Source organism: Hoplias malabaricus, chromosome X1 (assembly GCF_029633855.1).
Source record: "Hoplias malabaricus isolate fHopMal1 chromosome X1, fHopMal1.hap1, whole genome shotgun sequence".
Classification (NCBI taxonomy): Eukaryota; Metazoa; Chordata; class Actinopteri; order Characiformes; family Erythrinidae; genus Hoplias; species Hoplias malabaricus.
In genome coordinates, this window is record NC_089818.1 from 7046672 (window position 1) to 7062435 (window position 15764).

The 15764-nt window shown below is 40.9% G+C and overlaps 2 protein-coding genes across 2 annotated transcripts in view; both read left to right on the plus strand.

Moving 5' to 3' along the window:
• The first annotated feature begins 1199 nt into the window (after positions 1-1199).
• Positions 1200-10510, plus strand: LOC136676099 (RNA-binding protein FUS-like). Its single transcript, XM_066652957.1, has 16 exons — positions 1200-1321; positions 2480-2513; positions 2622-2667; positions 2757-2823; positions 2927-3029; positions 3159-3280; positions 3717-3888; positions 5785-5819; positions 6374-6406; positions 6546-6652; positions 6918-7047; positions 7137-7250; positions 7343-7418; positions 8296-8378; positions 9886-10021; positions 10403-10510. Exons 1-16 carry the CDS (start codon positions 1312-1314, stop codon positions 10443-10445), a joined length of 1311 nt encoding a protein of 436 aa, XP_066509054.1. The 5' UTR covers positions 1200-1311; the 3' UTR covers positions 10446-10510.
• A 1341-nt stretch (positions 10511-11851) lies between these two features.
• Positions 11852-15764, plus strand: part of LOC136675783 (matrix metalloproteinase-28-like) — a 20291-nt gene continuing 16378 nt past the window's right edge. The window contains exons 1-3 of the mRNA XM_066652532.1: positions 11852-12062; positions 13330-13406; positions 14704-14891. Of these exons, the coding sequence (XP_066508629.1) occupies positions 11931-12062; positions 13330-13406; positions 14704-14891 (397 nt within the window). The 5' untranslated portion in view covers positions 11852-11930. The remainder of the gene's footprint in view (positions 12063-13329; positions 13407-14703; positions 14892-15764) is intronic.

The window sequence follows — 15764 nt, forward strand, 5'->3', positions numbered from 1 at the left end:
CACAGGGAGAGAGAGTTGGACTGGAAATTATATACGGAAAACGAGTATATCTTGTATTGTATGGATATTGTTTTGTATTTTCTTAACCATGTCTTTTTTATTTTATGTTGCACTAGCTTTGCACTAGTTGCACTTTAATGTTGTGTATTGTCTTATGTAGCACCTTGGTCCTGGAGGAACGCTATATCGTTTCACTGTGTGCTGTAAACACTGTATACTGCTGAAATGACAATAAACTTCTTGAACTTGAGAGAACACACCACACTCCTCACAGACAGTCACCCGGAGCGGGAATCGAACCCACAACCTCCAGGTCCCTGGTGACTGCGACACATACCTGCTGTGCCACCGTGCTGCCCAAAACAAAGACACAGACTGGGATTTATTCATTTGTAAATAGTGAAACTTATTCGTGACATGTGTTTTATTTGTGCATTAACATTTATGCATTTGTAAAGTATGTGAGACTAATCTCTCCATTGGCATGCATCATCATCTTTTCAGCTGAGCACTATAGAATACAAGAAACACTATATATAAGCAACATATAGAAACGAAATAGTCAAATAATTTTTCCTTCAATGCACTGCCCTTAAATCACCTTTGTATAATTCTTCATTTGGAACGAAACTATTATTTTTTGTGAATTCATAAATCTCCGAGATCATGGCTAATACTTTTACAAGGCGGGCAGTCCTTCTTGACATCTAAGGACTGATAGCAATTTTATTTACAAAATAAATTGCAATATATTCTAATATATTTGCCAAATTGAATTAACTGATTTACAAGGAACCATGGACTCTGGCGAGACCAGGGGGGGGGCTTTCTGAACAGCGGCAAATCTGTCCATGTTACTCCACATATAGAACACGCGAAATAATTGTCTTATATCAAGGAATTTACATTCCGCCCTAGACGTCTTATTGTTGGGCCCTCTGTAGTACGGAGGGAGTAGGGGACTATTAGATAGACGTTCAGCCCTATCTTTAGCCAAAAGGCGCAAGGACTGTACCACTTTCGAGCAAAGAGGTGTATTTGTGTATTGCGAATGTTTAAAAAATATCATTTATTTCTATATTATGTCACTGTAGATGACATAAAAACACTTCGTAGTGCGATTTAATTGATTTGTGAGACGGGGTTACTTTTAAAAACAGACAGATAATGTCAACATACTGCATCTGACAACTTGGGACGAGCCCAAAACGGGTCGTTTATAAGTACTGCAGTGTGCGTGTTTGCAGTGGGGCTGCGTTTTCTACTTTGGGGCTTGGAAGTGAATAGTCAGATTTATTTTCACAAGGAATCATGGCCTCTGGTGAGATTATATGTTACATTTTATTGGATAATGTCGTATTTCTGAAGTTACTAGTGTTATATGTAGTTTAAATATTGACGTTTTTTGTGACCTAAATAGCTGGCAGTTTAACGTTTGGTTTAGCTCCCACCAAAGACGTCGGACGTTTTCGAATGTATTTCAACGTATTATAGCCCATTTAATTTATCATTAGTGACCGGTAACCATGTTCATTAGATTTGACCACCAGTTAGAGGTTAAGACGAGAGTCAAAATACACCTCAAACCTGAAATTATCCCTAGTATCCTCTTCGCCTGTTTAGTGTTGATATTTCTCAGGTCCACCTTAAATGGTGCTGTAGTTTCAAAGGGCCACCCCAGCCGCCGGACTGTAGCCGCTATGCTGGTTAAGGTGGAAAGGAGAATTAACGTAGATAGCATTTTAGCTGCAGTGTGTTCCTGATTTTCACCGCCATTTTCATTCGGCAGCGTGGTGTTAGCCGATATTGCTAAGGCGGTAAAGCAATTTTTAGTCAAAGAACCCCTTAATCTTAGGTTATGATTTGTTTTAATCCCATCTAGATGGTCCACCAAATACAGACATTTACCTAAGAGTAAAAATAACAGTTAGTGACAAACGGTACAACATTATCAGCACGTTATCTAGATTTTGAGAGCGTCACCTTCCTTCGTGTTTAATAAGTGCGGACCTAACAACTGGCTTTAATTCAGTTTTTTTTCAGTGTAAATGTTCTTTTGCTGGATTTTTGATAGCAACTGAAATTATTTAGTTTTTTTTAAAGTAAGACAGACAGAATATAATCATAATTACGTAGCTTTTAAAAGAGATATTTCAATATTCTTAGAAGGATATCTTTGAATTAAATATGTAGGCTTATTTATTTTTCATACATGGGGCCAAATAAGGCTTTTGAAAGTCTAAATTAACAGCTCAATCGAATAGTGTTAGTCATGAGAATTTCTCCTGTAAACAACATGATCTGTGATTATAAAAGCTTGAACATGGCCTGTCAACAATGTGTTGTCAGGTGACAAGTCGTCGCTGGTAGTTTAATAAACATTTTAATGAGAGATTTGTTTCAATTTAATTGTTTTTATTTAATATTGACTCTTCTGATTTTGTTATTTTTATTTGTTTTTATTTTATTCTTATTGCAGATTCAGGCTATGGGCAGCCTGGAGCCCAGCAAAGGTCAGAAACTTTATTTTTATTATTTATTTATAATTTGTTTAATGGCAGTTTGAGACTGTTTTGCGATTTTTGTCTCTGCTGACTTCTATTCTCTGTTTCTTCTTGCAGTTATGGATCCTATGGGGGGTCCCAAGAATATCAACAAAGTGGACAGGTAAGAAGAGTGAGCTTTGAGCAAATTGTGGCACTTTTTAATGTAAATTGTGCAGCTTAATATGAACCACTTTCTTTGTCATTCTTTAGAGCTATGGGCAAGGTAATGGCAGTGGTTCTTTTGGGGGACAGAGCTACGAAGGTTATGGGCAAACAGGTATATGTCATGACAAATGTTTTGAAGTCTCATAAAACTGATCAGGCCTAATAATGCCTCCTGTGTTTATTGTATCTTCATATTTCTTTCTTTAAATTTTTAGAGGGTTTTGGGCAGTCATCCCAGGGTTTCCCCTCTACTGGCTATGGCCAGCAACAGCAAAGTTATGCTGGTTATGGCCAGCAAAGTACTGATTATTCATCAAGGTACGTTTTTGTATCCTGGTTTTGTAATTACTTTTTCCTTCCCCATATGAGGATGCATGTACTGTTTATGGTTTATATTGTCAGGTCCACTTCTGTTTCTCTCTGATGGCCATTTCTTTCTTTGTGAAGTTTTGGAGACAAATCCTATGGGCAACAGAGCTCTTATGGGCAGCAGTCTGAAGGAGGGTATGGCCAGCAGACTGGGAGCTCTTACAGTGGTTCTCAGGGAGGTTACGGAAGGCGGAATGAGGGTAATGCCATTTGGTTCCCACCACACACACACACACACTGTATGTTCAGGTTAAACCCTTTTTAAATAATATTTAACTATTTACAGTACTTTTGAAAATGGGGTTTGCTTTACTGCCACCTCAGGGACAACAGAAAACAACACTTTGTGGGAATGTCTTGCCCTTCTTCGTAATGACACACACTGTATGTGAACTAAAATGAGTATGTGGTGCTAGAAATAAATGTTGTCAAGAACTTTTTAGGTAATTACCAGTTTCTAAAAATCAGTAAATGCAAAACGCCATAGAAGTTGAGTTGGTTACAACTTTTCCATTTGTCTGCTGTTTCTCATGTAGCAAAATAAAGCTCGTTTGAAATCTTGAAAGTTATCCTTGTGCTGAACTGAAAGGTGATATTGTACGGTCTGCTTTTTCAACACCGGTGTTGTATCTTCAGATGATGATAGCCGAAGGTATGGTGGAAGTGATGGTGACCGATCTGAAGGTGGATACAGAGGCAGAGGACGCGGTGGCTTTGATCGCGGTGGTTATGATCGTGGCGGCTATGATCGTGGAGGTTATGACCGAGGTGGAAGAGGAGGAGGAGGAGGACAATCCTTTGGTATGGGGTAAGTCCCAAAGTGTGCCCTCCTTGCAGGTACTCCTAGCCACTGCTAATTCTGTTTCATGGAAGTGCATGCATGCTCTCATTCATATTTCACACTTCTGGTCACACAGATAAGCCTTCATTTCACCCAGTTTGTCAGATGTGCTTGATCTAGCGAGTACAGTTCAGTCAAGGACATTTTTAGCATATGTCCACTGTGGTGATTCATGGTAAGCGAGGCAAGGTAACATTGGAATGGTATATGTTTCTGAGGAAGCAAAAGCCTTGATATTTGAAAAAAGGAAAAATGCTTGAAACGGCATAGGCACCCATATGGGGCTCCTGGACTGATGTTGAAATACCTCTTAGTAAATAAAATTAATTACCTCTTAAGTATTTTAATGAGGTTTTCCATGTCTTAAGCTATCCAATTTATATAAGTGTGAAGGATTTTGTTTTATTATTTTTTAACAAACAAGCTCAAGCTTCTCCCTGAATGCTCAAAATTCAGATGTATAAGTCATATTCACATTTTAAGTGGGTTTTTTAATTATTATTATTATTTTTTTAATTTAATTTTTTGTTCTGTCCTTTGGATCCACATCAGGATCAAATCTCTTGACCAAAGTTTGCACATTCTTCTGTCTGTCACTAAGCAGAGCTCTTCTCAAAGGCAAGAGAATAGTTAAATATAATCTTAAAGGGGAGTTGCACCGATTTTTATTATTTTAACTAAATGATAAGATATAAGCAGTCCCTAAGTGTAGTTTAATGAAAGCTCAGTTCTAAAAGTATAAGGCCTTTCTCTACAACTGAGCTGTTCTAGTAGTGTTTACAGTTTCACACGCAATGCTTACAAACCCTGCTGTCTTCAGCTATTGTTAGCCAGCCTGCCCAAGAACCCAGGAACTGCACAGCACAACCAATGGAAACAAACTTTAACTGGGCTCAGGCGTCCAGACCTGTACAGAAAAGCATGGCATGGCTATGGTAACTGTTCAACCCTGCAGTGGAAAAGAGGCAGTTTGTTTGTAGTTGTAGGCTTTAGCCAAGCGGAACGCTTATCAACGTGGCTATAAAAGCAGACAGTTTGTAAATTTGTCAACGTTGCAAAGCTTTTTATATTAATTTTAATAACATGCATTTTTTTTAAATCTGTGGAATTCCCCTTTAACTGAATGGTCAGAGCTTGTCCTTATCCATTTGTTCTCAAATGACCCCATTATGTTAGTGATTCTTTGTCAGTCACCTCATTCAAGAAATAATCCATTAGACCGTTTAGCATGTCATGTCTCATGGCTGCCCTTACTATTCTTGCCAGAAAATCTCCCTGTGTTTGTTTTGGAGAAACTGTATCTGAATTGTAATGCCTCAGAAACCGGAGTTGAACGTTTCAGTCGCTCACCATGAAACGGTACAATTGAAGTATTGTATTTTTATTTTTCACATGGAGTCGTATGCTTTTGTGTTAACATGGTCTACATTTTATACTACAGGTATCAAAGTGAATGAAATTAAACTTGGACCTCAACTATTGGAGCACATATAAGCACTCAGTGGAAGAAAAAAACCAAAGTGCACTCAGCTTAGTGCTTCAGTTCATATGTAGATGTATCTAAATCTAAAATTCTGCTTTGAGAGAGCAGAGAGGGTATCCTCTGTGCTCTACTCTGTTTCGGCAATAATTCTGTAGTTCAGCTAATCATCAATCTCCCAAATTGGAACTTAAGAGTCCAATATCTCAATTTTTAATTGAGGTGTAATATTGGCCCAGTTCTTTAGTCCATGTACATCATCTGGAGACTTTGTGCTTTGCAATACTGAACCATGACAGGATACAATGCACATAAGAGGGGAGCCTTGGGCTCCCAGGTTGCGACAAAGGAAAGCCATCATATCTTCCATTTTTCCTCTGCAGTGGTGGTGACCGTGGTGGCTACAAAAATTACGGTGGTAAGTGATGAGCATCAGAACTGTCTCAGTGGGATAAAGGAGAGAGGGAGATGAGAGAGGAAAAAAGAAAGCTTTAACTGACAAAAGGCAGTGAACTCTTGACAGCCACCTCTTTTTGGTGTGACAAACCCCAAAAAAAAAGCCCCCTCCCTTATTGTTTAATAGGATTTTCTTTCTGGTAATGCTTTTGTTCGACTAAGATCCAGTGCCTCATTTTACTGATAATGGTATTGCATGAAGAGTTTTGTCCTAAAGACAAAAGCCGGTGTGGGGATGACAGCAGTGCCTATGGCGAAGAAGGGACACATGGTTTAGCTGAAGAATACTTGGTGGTTTTTTTTATACTAAATGCTCACAAGAACATTGGTGCTGGTTTTACAAGTCCATGACAAGTGATGCAAACCAAATCAGAAATAAACCTTTTGTAGCCGTAAAGTCCTGTATCTTTTGTAGCGTAACAGTGTCAGTGCTAATGATGTAAAGCTTTTGCCTGGGTTCGAAGCTTAAAATTTCTCATGGATTCCTCCTTCCTTTCCTGTCTTGCTGTTTTTCAGGATCAAGAGACTATCATCAGAAGGATGATTCAGGTAAGCATCAATACCCTTCGCTATATCCTTGGTGTCCGGTGGCCACTGAAGAACATGACCTGAGAGGCCCCTGCAGTAGGAAAAGTGATGAGTAATCAGTAGTAATATTTACTCAGACTTGATTTTTGTGCCTTTGCAGAAGAGCAAGATAACTCAGACAACAACACCATCTTTGTCCAAGGACTCGGAGAAGATGTGTCCACTCAGGAAGTTGGAGACTATTTCAAACAGATTGGGATCATTAAGGTATTTGTTCAGTTCAGCAGCTATATGCACTCTTTAATCTTACTACACTTACAGTAACATAGTTTACAAATAGTTAAGTTATTTAACCATATGATGTCCAGAAAGGTGTTAATTATTTACTTTTTTTAAATGGATTAATTAGACCACTTAACTTGTTTTTAAGCAAGCAAAGGCTATATGGACCCAAAAGGGTTTTTTTGGGGGGTGGGGTGGCTGACCCAAGAGTATATGTAGCCCTCAAGTATGTTATACCTTTTCCTTATAGGTGAATAAGAAGACAGGAAAACCAATGATCAACCTCTACACTGACAAAGCCACTGGCAGACTGAAGGGAGAAGCTACAGTCTCATTTGATGACCCTCCTTCTGCCAAAGCTGCAATTGACTGGTTTGATGGTAAGTTTTCTTCTGCTTGACCAGGGCATGTTTCTCACAGGCCACCAGGGTTTTTAAATTATTAAAAATTATTCCTTTGTGTTCTCCAGGAAAAGAGTTTAATGGTAAACCCATTAAAGTGTCATTCGCTACAAGAAGGGCTGAATTCACCCAGAGAGGAGGTGGTGGTGGTGGTGGTGGCGGCGGCGGCAGAGGACGTGGAGGCAAGTTACTTTTGAGCTTTTAATACTGCGACTGTGCAATAAATTTTTAGCTTAATGGTTGTGCCATAATTCACTTTATTTATTATTTAAAGGCTTCAGAGGCAGAGGTGGCTTTGGTGGGGGTCCTAACTTTGATGTCAAAGGAGGAGATTGGCCTTGTCCAAACAGGTGAGCTTCGTACTGAAACACGGTCGAGTCCTCACAAGGGTCTGCAGGCGTTCTTGAATACATTTTTAAAAAAAACGCACAATACAAAAATGACAGACTGCGGGATTGCGTCTGTTCTTGTGTTTTTATATACCTGAATTCATTTTTGTTATTCATTTATTGTCCTTCACTCCCACTTCCATAAGCTCTCATGTTTATTTTAAACAGCTTTTCCAGGATACTCTGGCTCAGGATTTAGTCTGTCATATCCCATGGCACAGCAGGTGTCACTAGTGAGAACGGTTCAATGAACCTTTGGGCTGTGAAGCCCTATTGTGTCGTTTTTGCCATCACTACCAGAGTGGTTGTCATGGTTACAGATGAAACAAATGAGTGAGAAGATTGTGGCTGAATAGATCGCTGTGTTCATACTGGAGCACAAGCTCATAAAACAAGAAACAGACTATAAACTATTAAAATGCAGTGCTTAATGTCTTAATGAGCAACACTCAGAAGCAGAGCCTCAAACACCTCCAGTGACCTACAGAAACACTTCTGTGCTTAATTGTTGTTGTTTAGTTGCAGTGCTTGGAGCTTCCTCTTCCTGTGTCTCGTGATTTAAGTGTTAAGTGTCAGACTTGGTGTGAAGGTTCCACTACATTTGTGCGTTTTTTTTAATAGGCCTTTAGTTCTTTAACAGTGCCTTGAGTCTAGCTTTAGAGGACTTTAATTGTTTGGGTGGAGAGCCTGCTATAGTTTTGTTTTTACTGTGCCTTAAACATAAGCGTTTTGACTTCAGTGCTGTTGCATCAGAAGGGTAACAGTGAATATAGGTGTTGACATAAATTGCGTGTGTATATTAAACGTACTAATATTGGGTTCTGTTTCTTATTTACAGCTCTTGTGGCAACATGAACTTTGCGCGAAGATATGAATGCAACAAATGTGGGGCACCGAAACCAGGAGACAGTTTTGGAGGAGGTTAGTGGACAGGACAAGGAAACGTTGTTTGCTTAAGTACTTCCATTTTGGGCTGCTTTTTACTTTTATAACACTACATTATGAAATTCCACCATTACTTTTCGGTTTGCGTGAGTGAAACTGTATCGTGTCTGAGCAAATCTCCCTGCTCCGCATCACTCCAAGTGGCAGAGTGGCTTCATTGCTAGGAGACAATACAGTTTAGAACATGAATGAATGAGACTAGGTAACTACTGTCAGTTCTTAGAACTGTTTTATGAATTAATAAATTGATTTGTACCATTAAGTATTTCTGTATTTGAGTCATCAGTAACTACTATTCGTTCGTATTTCTGGATCTGTAGATGTCACAAATCGCTCACTGATTGTGTTGGAGATTTATTAAACACAATAAATGAAGGCAGGTTAAAACTGGACAAGACAAACAAGTCTAGAGGACAAAACCGAATATCACACAAGTCAGGAAAACAAAACCACAGCCTGTTTTAAGAAGCAGGTGTCTCAGAATTGTTGAAATCACTCAGACTCTACTCTGCAACTATGTAGAGCTTAAAGAAACACTAATACTTTTACCGTAAAATTACAGCCTTAAAATCGTTGTGATGCTTCACTGACCTGTAATATTGAGAACAGAGCCTCTGTCATTGCTACTCTCAGCTCAGCACTGCCGAAACTTCGCTAACTTTTGGACTTCCTCTCCCTACCAATTTCAGTACAGTGCTGTAAAAGTTAACTGCACTAGGGGGAGCCCAGGAGCAGGAAAAGAAGCCAGATCTTGCCTAGTGTTCTAAATGAGTTTTAAATAAGTGTCCTATACTCTTTCAATACTTGAGCTCATTTGAAAGTAAATGCTTTTGTTCAAGTGGTGATCTACGAGGACATTTACTGGAGTAATATTTTACCTTGAGTAGCTGTACTTTTACTCAGGTACATGGTTTGTGTGTTTTGTCCACCACTGCCTGCAGTGGGTGCACTCTTCTGTCAGTGTAGCCTTTGTTTTGAAGGGAGCACTGTGTGGTAATAAGTTGCTATGTTGTTGTGTTCTACGAGTAGTAATAAAGTGAACGGGCCTGTTCTGCTGCTCTGATCTGAAAGAGTTACACACCCAAGTGGCCTGTGAAAGAGCTGGTGACTTCTGCTTTCTTTAAAAATTCATCAAAGGAAACTGCTTTTAGTATGTAATATTATTTCAAAGCGCTCTGTAGAATTGGATTAAACATGTCACTGCAAAACGACATGCTTTTCTTCAGGAACCACAGATCAGTCCAGTTCTGTTTCACTGTAAATGTATGATTTTGTAAAAAATCTCCGTCCTGAATTCTGATCAGTCCTCTACTGTTGGAGAAAGTAGATGTTAACTTGATTGCTTTAGTGGTGTCAAAGCCAGTCTTGAATGGGTTTGTGGTTTTTATATTTGCTCAGATTTTATGATTCTGTTATTTGCTGTGACTTAAAAATGCTTGATCACTTTTAGATTGTGGTTTTAAACACTCATCTGTTCCTTTAGATCGTGGAGGTAGAGGAGGTTATGGCGGGGACCGCGGTGGATTCCGAGGAGGAAGAGGGGGTTTCAGAGGTGGGGACCGTGGAGGCTATGGCGGTGGTGGAGACCGTGGAGGTGGTGGATACAAGATGGGAGGAAGGTAAGGACTTGAATAATGTGCTGAGACGCTCCGTTACCTTGTGTTTAATTTGTGAATCATTTGGGCCACCATTTAAGTCATAACCAGGGGGCTCTCGAGGCACAATGATCTGAGCGTTGGCCAGATCTCCACCTGTGGCCATAAGAACATTGTTGTCCTCTGGTTTGTCGGACTGGCCTCTTTCTCATCCCTGTCCATGATTTGCTTTCTGGGTTGGACAGTGTGTTTTCAGATGTTCTTTGTTATCAGCAGTTCACAAAGATGCAGTGGGTCAGCCTCATGTCTTGGAGGAAGCTGGTTTCACTGATTGATCGGGGGATGAATAGATGTGTAATTGAAAGGTCTCACCTTTTTTAAACCTCACCCTGCTTCTGTTTCCAGAGGAGGAGATCACAGAGAAGAGAGAAGAGCCCGGCCGTACTAAAGAAAACGAGTGAAGACGTCATTGCAACTTAAGAAGTGGGGAAGGGCAGGGGGGGGTCTGACGTGGGGGGGGTAAAAAAAAGGAACAGGAGAGGTCCATTTTCCACAGTCTGCATACTGTTTCTGCCACAGCGTCCTATGTACTGCTTCCAGTGGCTCTTTCTGCTCTGAAGCATCAATGTGAATCTACTGTCTGTGGACTGGGGCTGAGAATCGAGGGAGGGGGGAGGGGCGGGTTCTAGAGGTGATTATTTTTGTTACTCCCTTTTAATTTTCTGGACTTGTAGAATTCACATTTTAGTGTGTTAGACTTGTCAGACTTCATATCATTGTTTTGTAAGATTGAAATGAACTGTTTTACATGGGTTTTTCTTTTTGCAAATGATATTAAACATTGTTCCGATCTTAACGCCTGCCTCTAGGTTTTTCTTCCTTGGGTTGGGGGGGAAGGGGGGAGGGGGTTCTGACTTTTAAACCACTTGTTGGATGCAGGGAAGGTGATGTCTTGGCTCTTGAACATGAAGTTTGATGTTTAGAGAGGTAAATCCAAGGTAAATGTGATATTCCCCCTCACTTTTCCATCATCACAATGACAACTACCTCTTACATTTAATGTCTATTTTAATTTTGTCAGACGTTTGTGTTTTTGCAGAGATTTTTTTTTGGTTGTTCCCCGTTTTTCTTTTCACTCTGCGTTTAGATTTTCCACTTCAAATTGGTTGAATACTCTTCAAGAGTTTATTTTATTTAATATGTATACACACACGTACAGCTGTAACATCTGAGTCTTGTCACCAGGTGGCGTTAAATCCCCAGCTAATTTATTGCTAGGCTTAATGCAGTTGTATGAATGAGTATTTTAAATGATTAAATGGTCAGTGTTGCTCCAAATGGTTTTAACACATCGCCTTAGAGTAAAGTAAACATGGCACTTGGTGTTTTAGAAAGTGGGAGGTCCTTGATGTGTCCCCACCCTACGTTGTGATCCTATAACAGGCCATAATTAATAATGAAGTGTTAGAGGGTTGAAAAATGTGGATATTTGGTTCCTTCTGTAATCTTTCTTTCTCTCTCTCACACACACACTCTGGGAGGATACCTGTACCAGTGACCCGAGGAGAGGTCCCAACCCAGGACCCTGAGGCCCTGCAGCTTCAATATCAAAATTAAAAGCATGAAATATTTTACACTACCTGAAATTACATTTGAAACAGAGCTACAGTATTGCAGATGAATCCAAGAGCAAAACCTCTATAAACCGATTCTTATTAGGTTTAAAGCTTGCTTCAGTTGGAAGATGTTCATGCTGACGGTCCCGCCCGTGTCCTTCAGGAGGCGGTTCCTCTGTCTCAGACCTCCAGCTGAAAGAGAAGCTCTGGCTGTAGTCATGAGAAGACACAGGAGGAGGAGCAGCAGCAGTGTGTTGGGGCTGTGTGTGTTCAGTGCTGAATGGAAAACCCTCTGAGTGAATGCCTTCAGCTGTGTGATGGCTCAGGACTCTCCTCCATTCCACCTTAAATCCAACTCTCTCAGGTTCCTCTTCTCTCTGTCTGTGCTTCTGATCACAGCTGGATGTTCTCCACTCACAGACCACCACCTTCAGCCTGCAGATGTGGAGGTGAGCATCAGATTAATGAACATGGGTTGTGTGTTAACAGCTTGACTGCTGGGAAAGAGAGCAAAAGCACTTTGTAGTTCTATATTCACAGCCTATAGTCCTTTTGTTGCTCTGCATGCTTTTTTAGGCCACTTGTTTTTCAGTGGTCAGGACCCCAACAGAGCAGGTGTGATGTGGTGGTGGATCATTCTCAGCGCTGCAGTGACACTGACATGGTGGTGGTGCGAGTGGATCAGACACAGCAGTGCCGCTGGAGTTTTTAATCCTAATCAGTGTCACTGTTGGACTGAAAATAGTTCTTCAAACAAAAGTATTCAGCTTAGTGTCCTGTTTTCTTTTGCCTTGGGATCTTCCCTCCAATCTTCTTCACAGCTGTGATCATCCAGAGCATGTGTACGGTTCATGGCCCGGAGCAAATTCTCCAGCTACCTTCTTTTTCCCTTCTTTGCTTTGCATGTTTGGATGCTCTACTCCATCCCCAAGTCTGTTAGGCATGGAGCGGAAAAAAGACTGCTCTGCTCATAAAAGAAGTTAGAGAAAGTCTTAACGCATTGTTTCTGGGTGTTTTATGGGTTGGGAGCCTGGGGGGGGGGGTTGGATTTTCCCAATGGAAATAAGCTAGCTTTTTATGCTACTCATTATACCTTAGGATATCTGCACTGATACAACAGCTGGACCCTCCTGTGAATATCTTTATATATAACTAACATTATTTGCCTATTGTTTTTAGGTGAAATCATGAAAATGTTTGACCCGTGTACGGCTTCCTAGTCCACAGTTGTAGCCACTCTGCAATTCCTTTGAAGTGAAGAGTATTAATGTAAAGGGAGTGTGTCCCCAGTTTGCTGTAATAACATGCTGGTAGTAACCAGGTAACCATTAGGAAGGTCAGGTTCTGTGCTCATGTGCTGCTGCTCCAGAGCATCCCCTTTCATTTCATGCTTTTCTGTGGATATTACACAAGTGGTGCATGCATTACTGAGTGTGTGTGTAAACAACGGATTCACCTTTAAGCCATTACAACTTACAGTAACTGATTAATTCATTTAGTCATTTGTTCATTCGTTTATTCCTGATGGGTCAAGAGCCTACCCAGAAACAGTAGGTGCCACACAAACACACCACACTAACACAGTCAAACCAAACCCATGCAGATACAGGGAGAACACCCTTGAGTTAATTATATGAGCTGTCTATGAGCTGCTTATTTTGTGTGTGTTAATTTATAGCACCGCAGTGAGTTAACACGTTTTATTTTCTTGTGCAGGGATTTCTGGAGCGGTTTGGCTACCTGCACGAGGAGGAGCACGAACACAGCACAACTGAAGTAAAGTCAGCTGTCAGGTAACACCTTTATTTCTATCGTTACACTTATATAGCGCCTTTCTAGACAGCCAAGGACGCTTTACAATCCACACTGCTCAGAACACTCAATCCACACACACACTGGTGAGAAGCGGCAGCCAAACGCCGACAGCGTACTCTCGACCAGGAACGACCGTCCACCTGGAGGACTGCATCGGGCACTAGGGTTTCACCCAGGACAGAGCGCCAGTCCATATCTGGGCTCACACTCATTCACTCACAAACCAGCACAGTTATTAGAGAAGCCAATTCCCCTAACCTCCTAACCCATGCAGACACTGGGAGAACATGGAAACTCCACCCAGATGGGACTTGAACCTAAGATCCCAGCGCTGGGAGGTGAACGTGCTCACCACTAAGCCACCGTGCCGCCCAAGTGGGGGACTCTCATCCAGAACTGATCACAATGTTATAACACAATGTCTGTCTCTCTGCTAATCACAGTTTGCACACTCCTTTAGATCTGATAAAAGATCCCTGGGCATTTCCTAGAAAAGAATAAGGATGTACCCCTGACATTCAGCTTAATCTCCCACTGTGGTCATTCCTTGCAGAGGGAGTGTTTACAAACTCATGAGCTGAGATTATTTAGAGGAAGGCAGGCGCACTTCCCCGACTGAAATGAAAAGTAAGAGAGAACATAAAAACTTTGTAAGAAGCAGAGGTGTCCCTAAACATTTTTCGGTCCCTTTCCCCACTTTACTGTCTGTGTGTGGGTTTATGTTGTAATCTAATGAGTATTGTTTGTACTGGAACTCGTGCGATAAGCTACAGCAGAGCAGTCCATAGGGGGAGGCCATTCATCCACTGCCTCAGCTCAGAAGAGACCCCCACTTCTTACACTGTTGTGAAATCATATGGTCTTGCTTAGCGTGCTGCATTTGCTTTAAGATTAGATCAGAACCAGTCTGAACTGTGCGCACAAGGATCTCAGCGTGCATGCTTGTGTTTACATTACTCTTTTTCAACAGGTTCTCCACAGTCGACTTATTTAATCTGTGGTTTATTAGCAGTGTGTAAAATAGTAATAATAGTAATACAAATATTTAATAAACCATCTTAATCCATTAAGATTGGAGTATCACTATATCTCTTGACATTTCTCTATAATTCAATGGTCCACTGCACTGATAGGAACCAGGGCTCTCAACATGTACAACACAGACTTAGCTTAGGTTTCCTACACCATGAAAAGATTCTGTAATTATCCAGTACCTGACAGAATGTGGTTTTGTTCCAGTAGATACTTGTATAAAGGTTTAATTCTGATCTGAAGGGAGTTTCAGTGGCTGTCCCACCTGCCCGTAACTGGAAAGCTGGACAGTGCCACACTGGTGAAGATGGCCTCACCACGCTGTGGGGTGAAGGACAGCGGCAGCCATGACACCTGGGCACAAAGAGTCAACTCAGTTTTTACTGGATACGGTCGGCAGCACCTTCGCAGGAAGCGCTACACTCGGCCAGGTCAGTCGGGATTTAGGTTTCCTGTAAAAATAACTGTTCAAAAACACACAACATTGGATCACAGCCTTTGGGTTATATGCCCATCTAGCCCATGTTTTGCTTTGGGCATGGGGACACTAAGCTCATGTGCAGCTGCTCCATAGCATCCCATTTGATTGGTCAGTGTGTGGACTCACAAATAATACACATAAAAAAATGGGGCTCTAATGAGCAGTACTGGGAAATATTATTATTACTAAATATTTGACGTCCTATTCCACGCAGATCAACGATCGGAGCAGTGGCAGTACACTTTTCTTAACTGTTTCTGTTATTTTGTGTTTGACAGAATGCAAAATGAACAAGAATTCATTTGAACAATATTCACTATTTACCAAGAGTTGTGCAGAGATATTTTATTCTCCCCAAATATAATTTAAAACAATTGACCAGGAATCAAAGGTTTTTATTTCCTGCTTTTATTTCTGACGGATAAATCAGCTACTTTGTTTCGTAGTTACAGAAGTAGCCTGAAGATAGAATATTCCTTGGGTTTTGTGAAGTTATGAAAGTCATTCTGATGCAGGCTCCTCCATCACTAGCTCTAAAGACGGGGCAGGGTGGGGCCCATTGTAAAAGCTGATGACTAACATTACAGTGAGGAGTAATTACTACCCGCACAAAGAACACACTCCCAGTACCTGCGGGGCTCAACACACACAGAGAGATGGAGAGAGAGACAGAGGAAGAGAGAGAAAGAGAGAGAGACAGTGAAATAGAGAGAGAGAGAGAGAGAGAAAGAGAGAGAAATAGAGAGAGAGAGAGGAATTTCAAGGACAGATATACTCGTCCTCACAAAACTTCTCTGTTAAGTCTGACAAGCTTTATAACTAG

Excerpts from the sequence above, each read along its gene's own strand:
- LOC136676099 (XM_066652957.1), top strand. Across the intron at positions 2,668-2,756 it reads AATATCAACAAAGTGGACAG|AGCTATGGGCAAGGTAATGG; the intron begins GTAAGAAGAGTG and ends GTCATTCTTTAG. Across the intron at positions 5,820-6,373 it reads TGGCTACAAAAATTACGGTG|GATCAAGAGACTATCATCAG; the intron begins GTAAGTGATGAG and ends GCTGTTTTTCAG.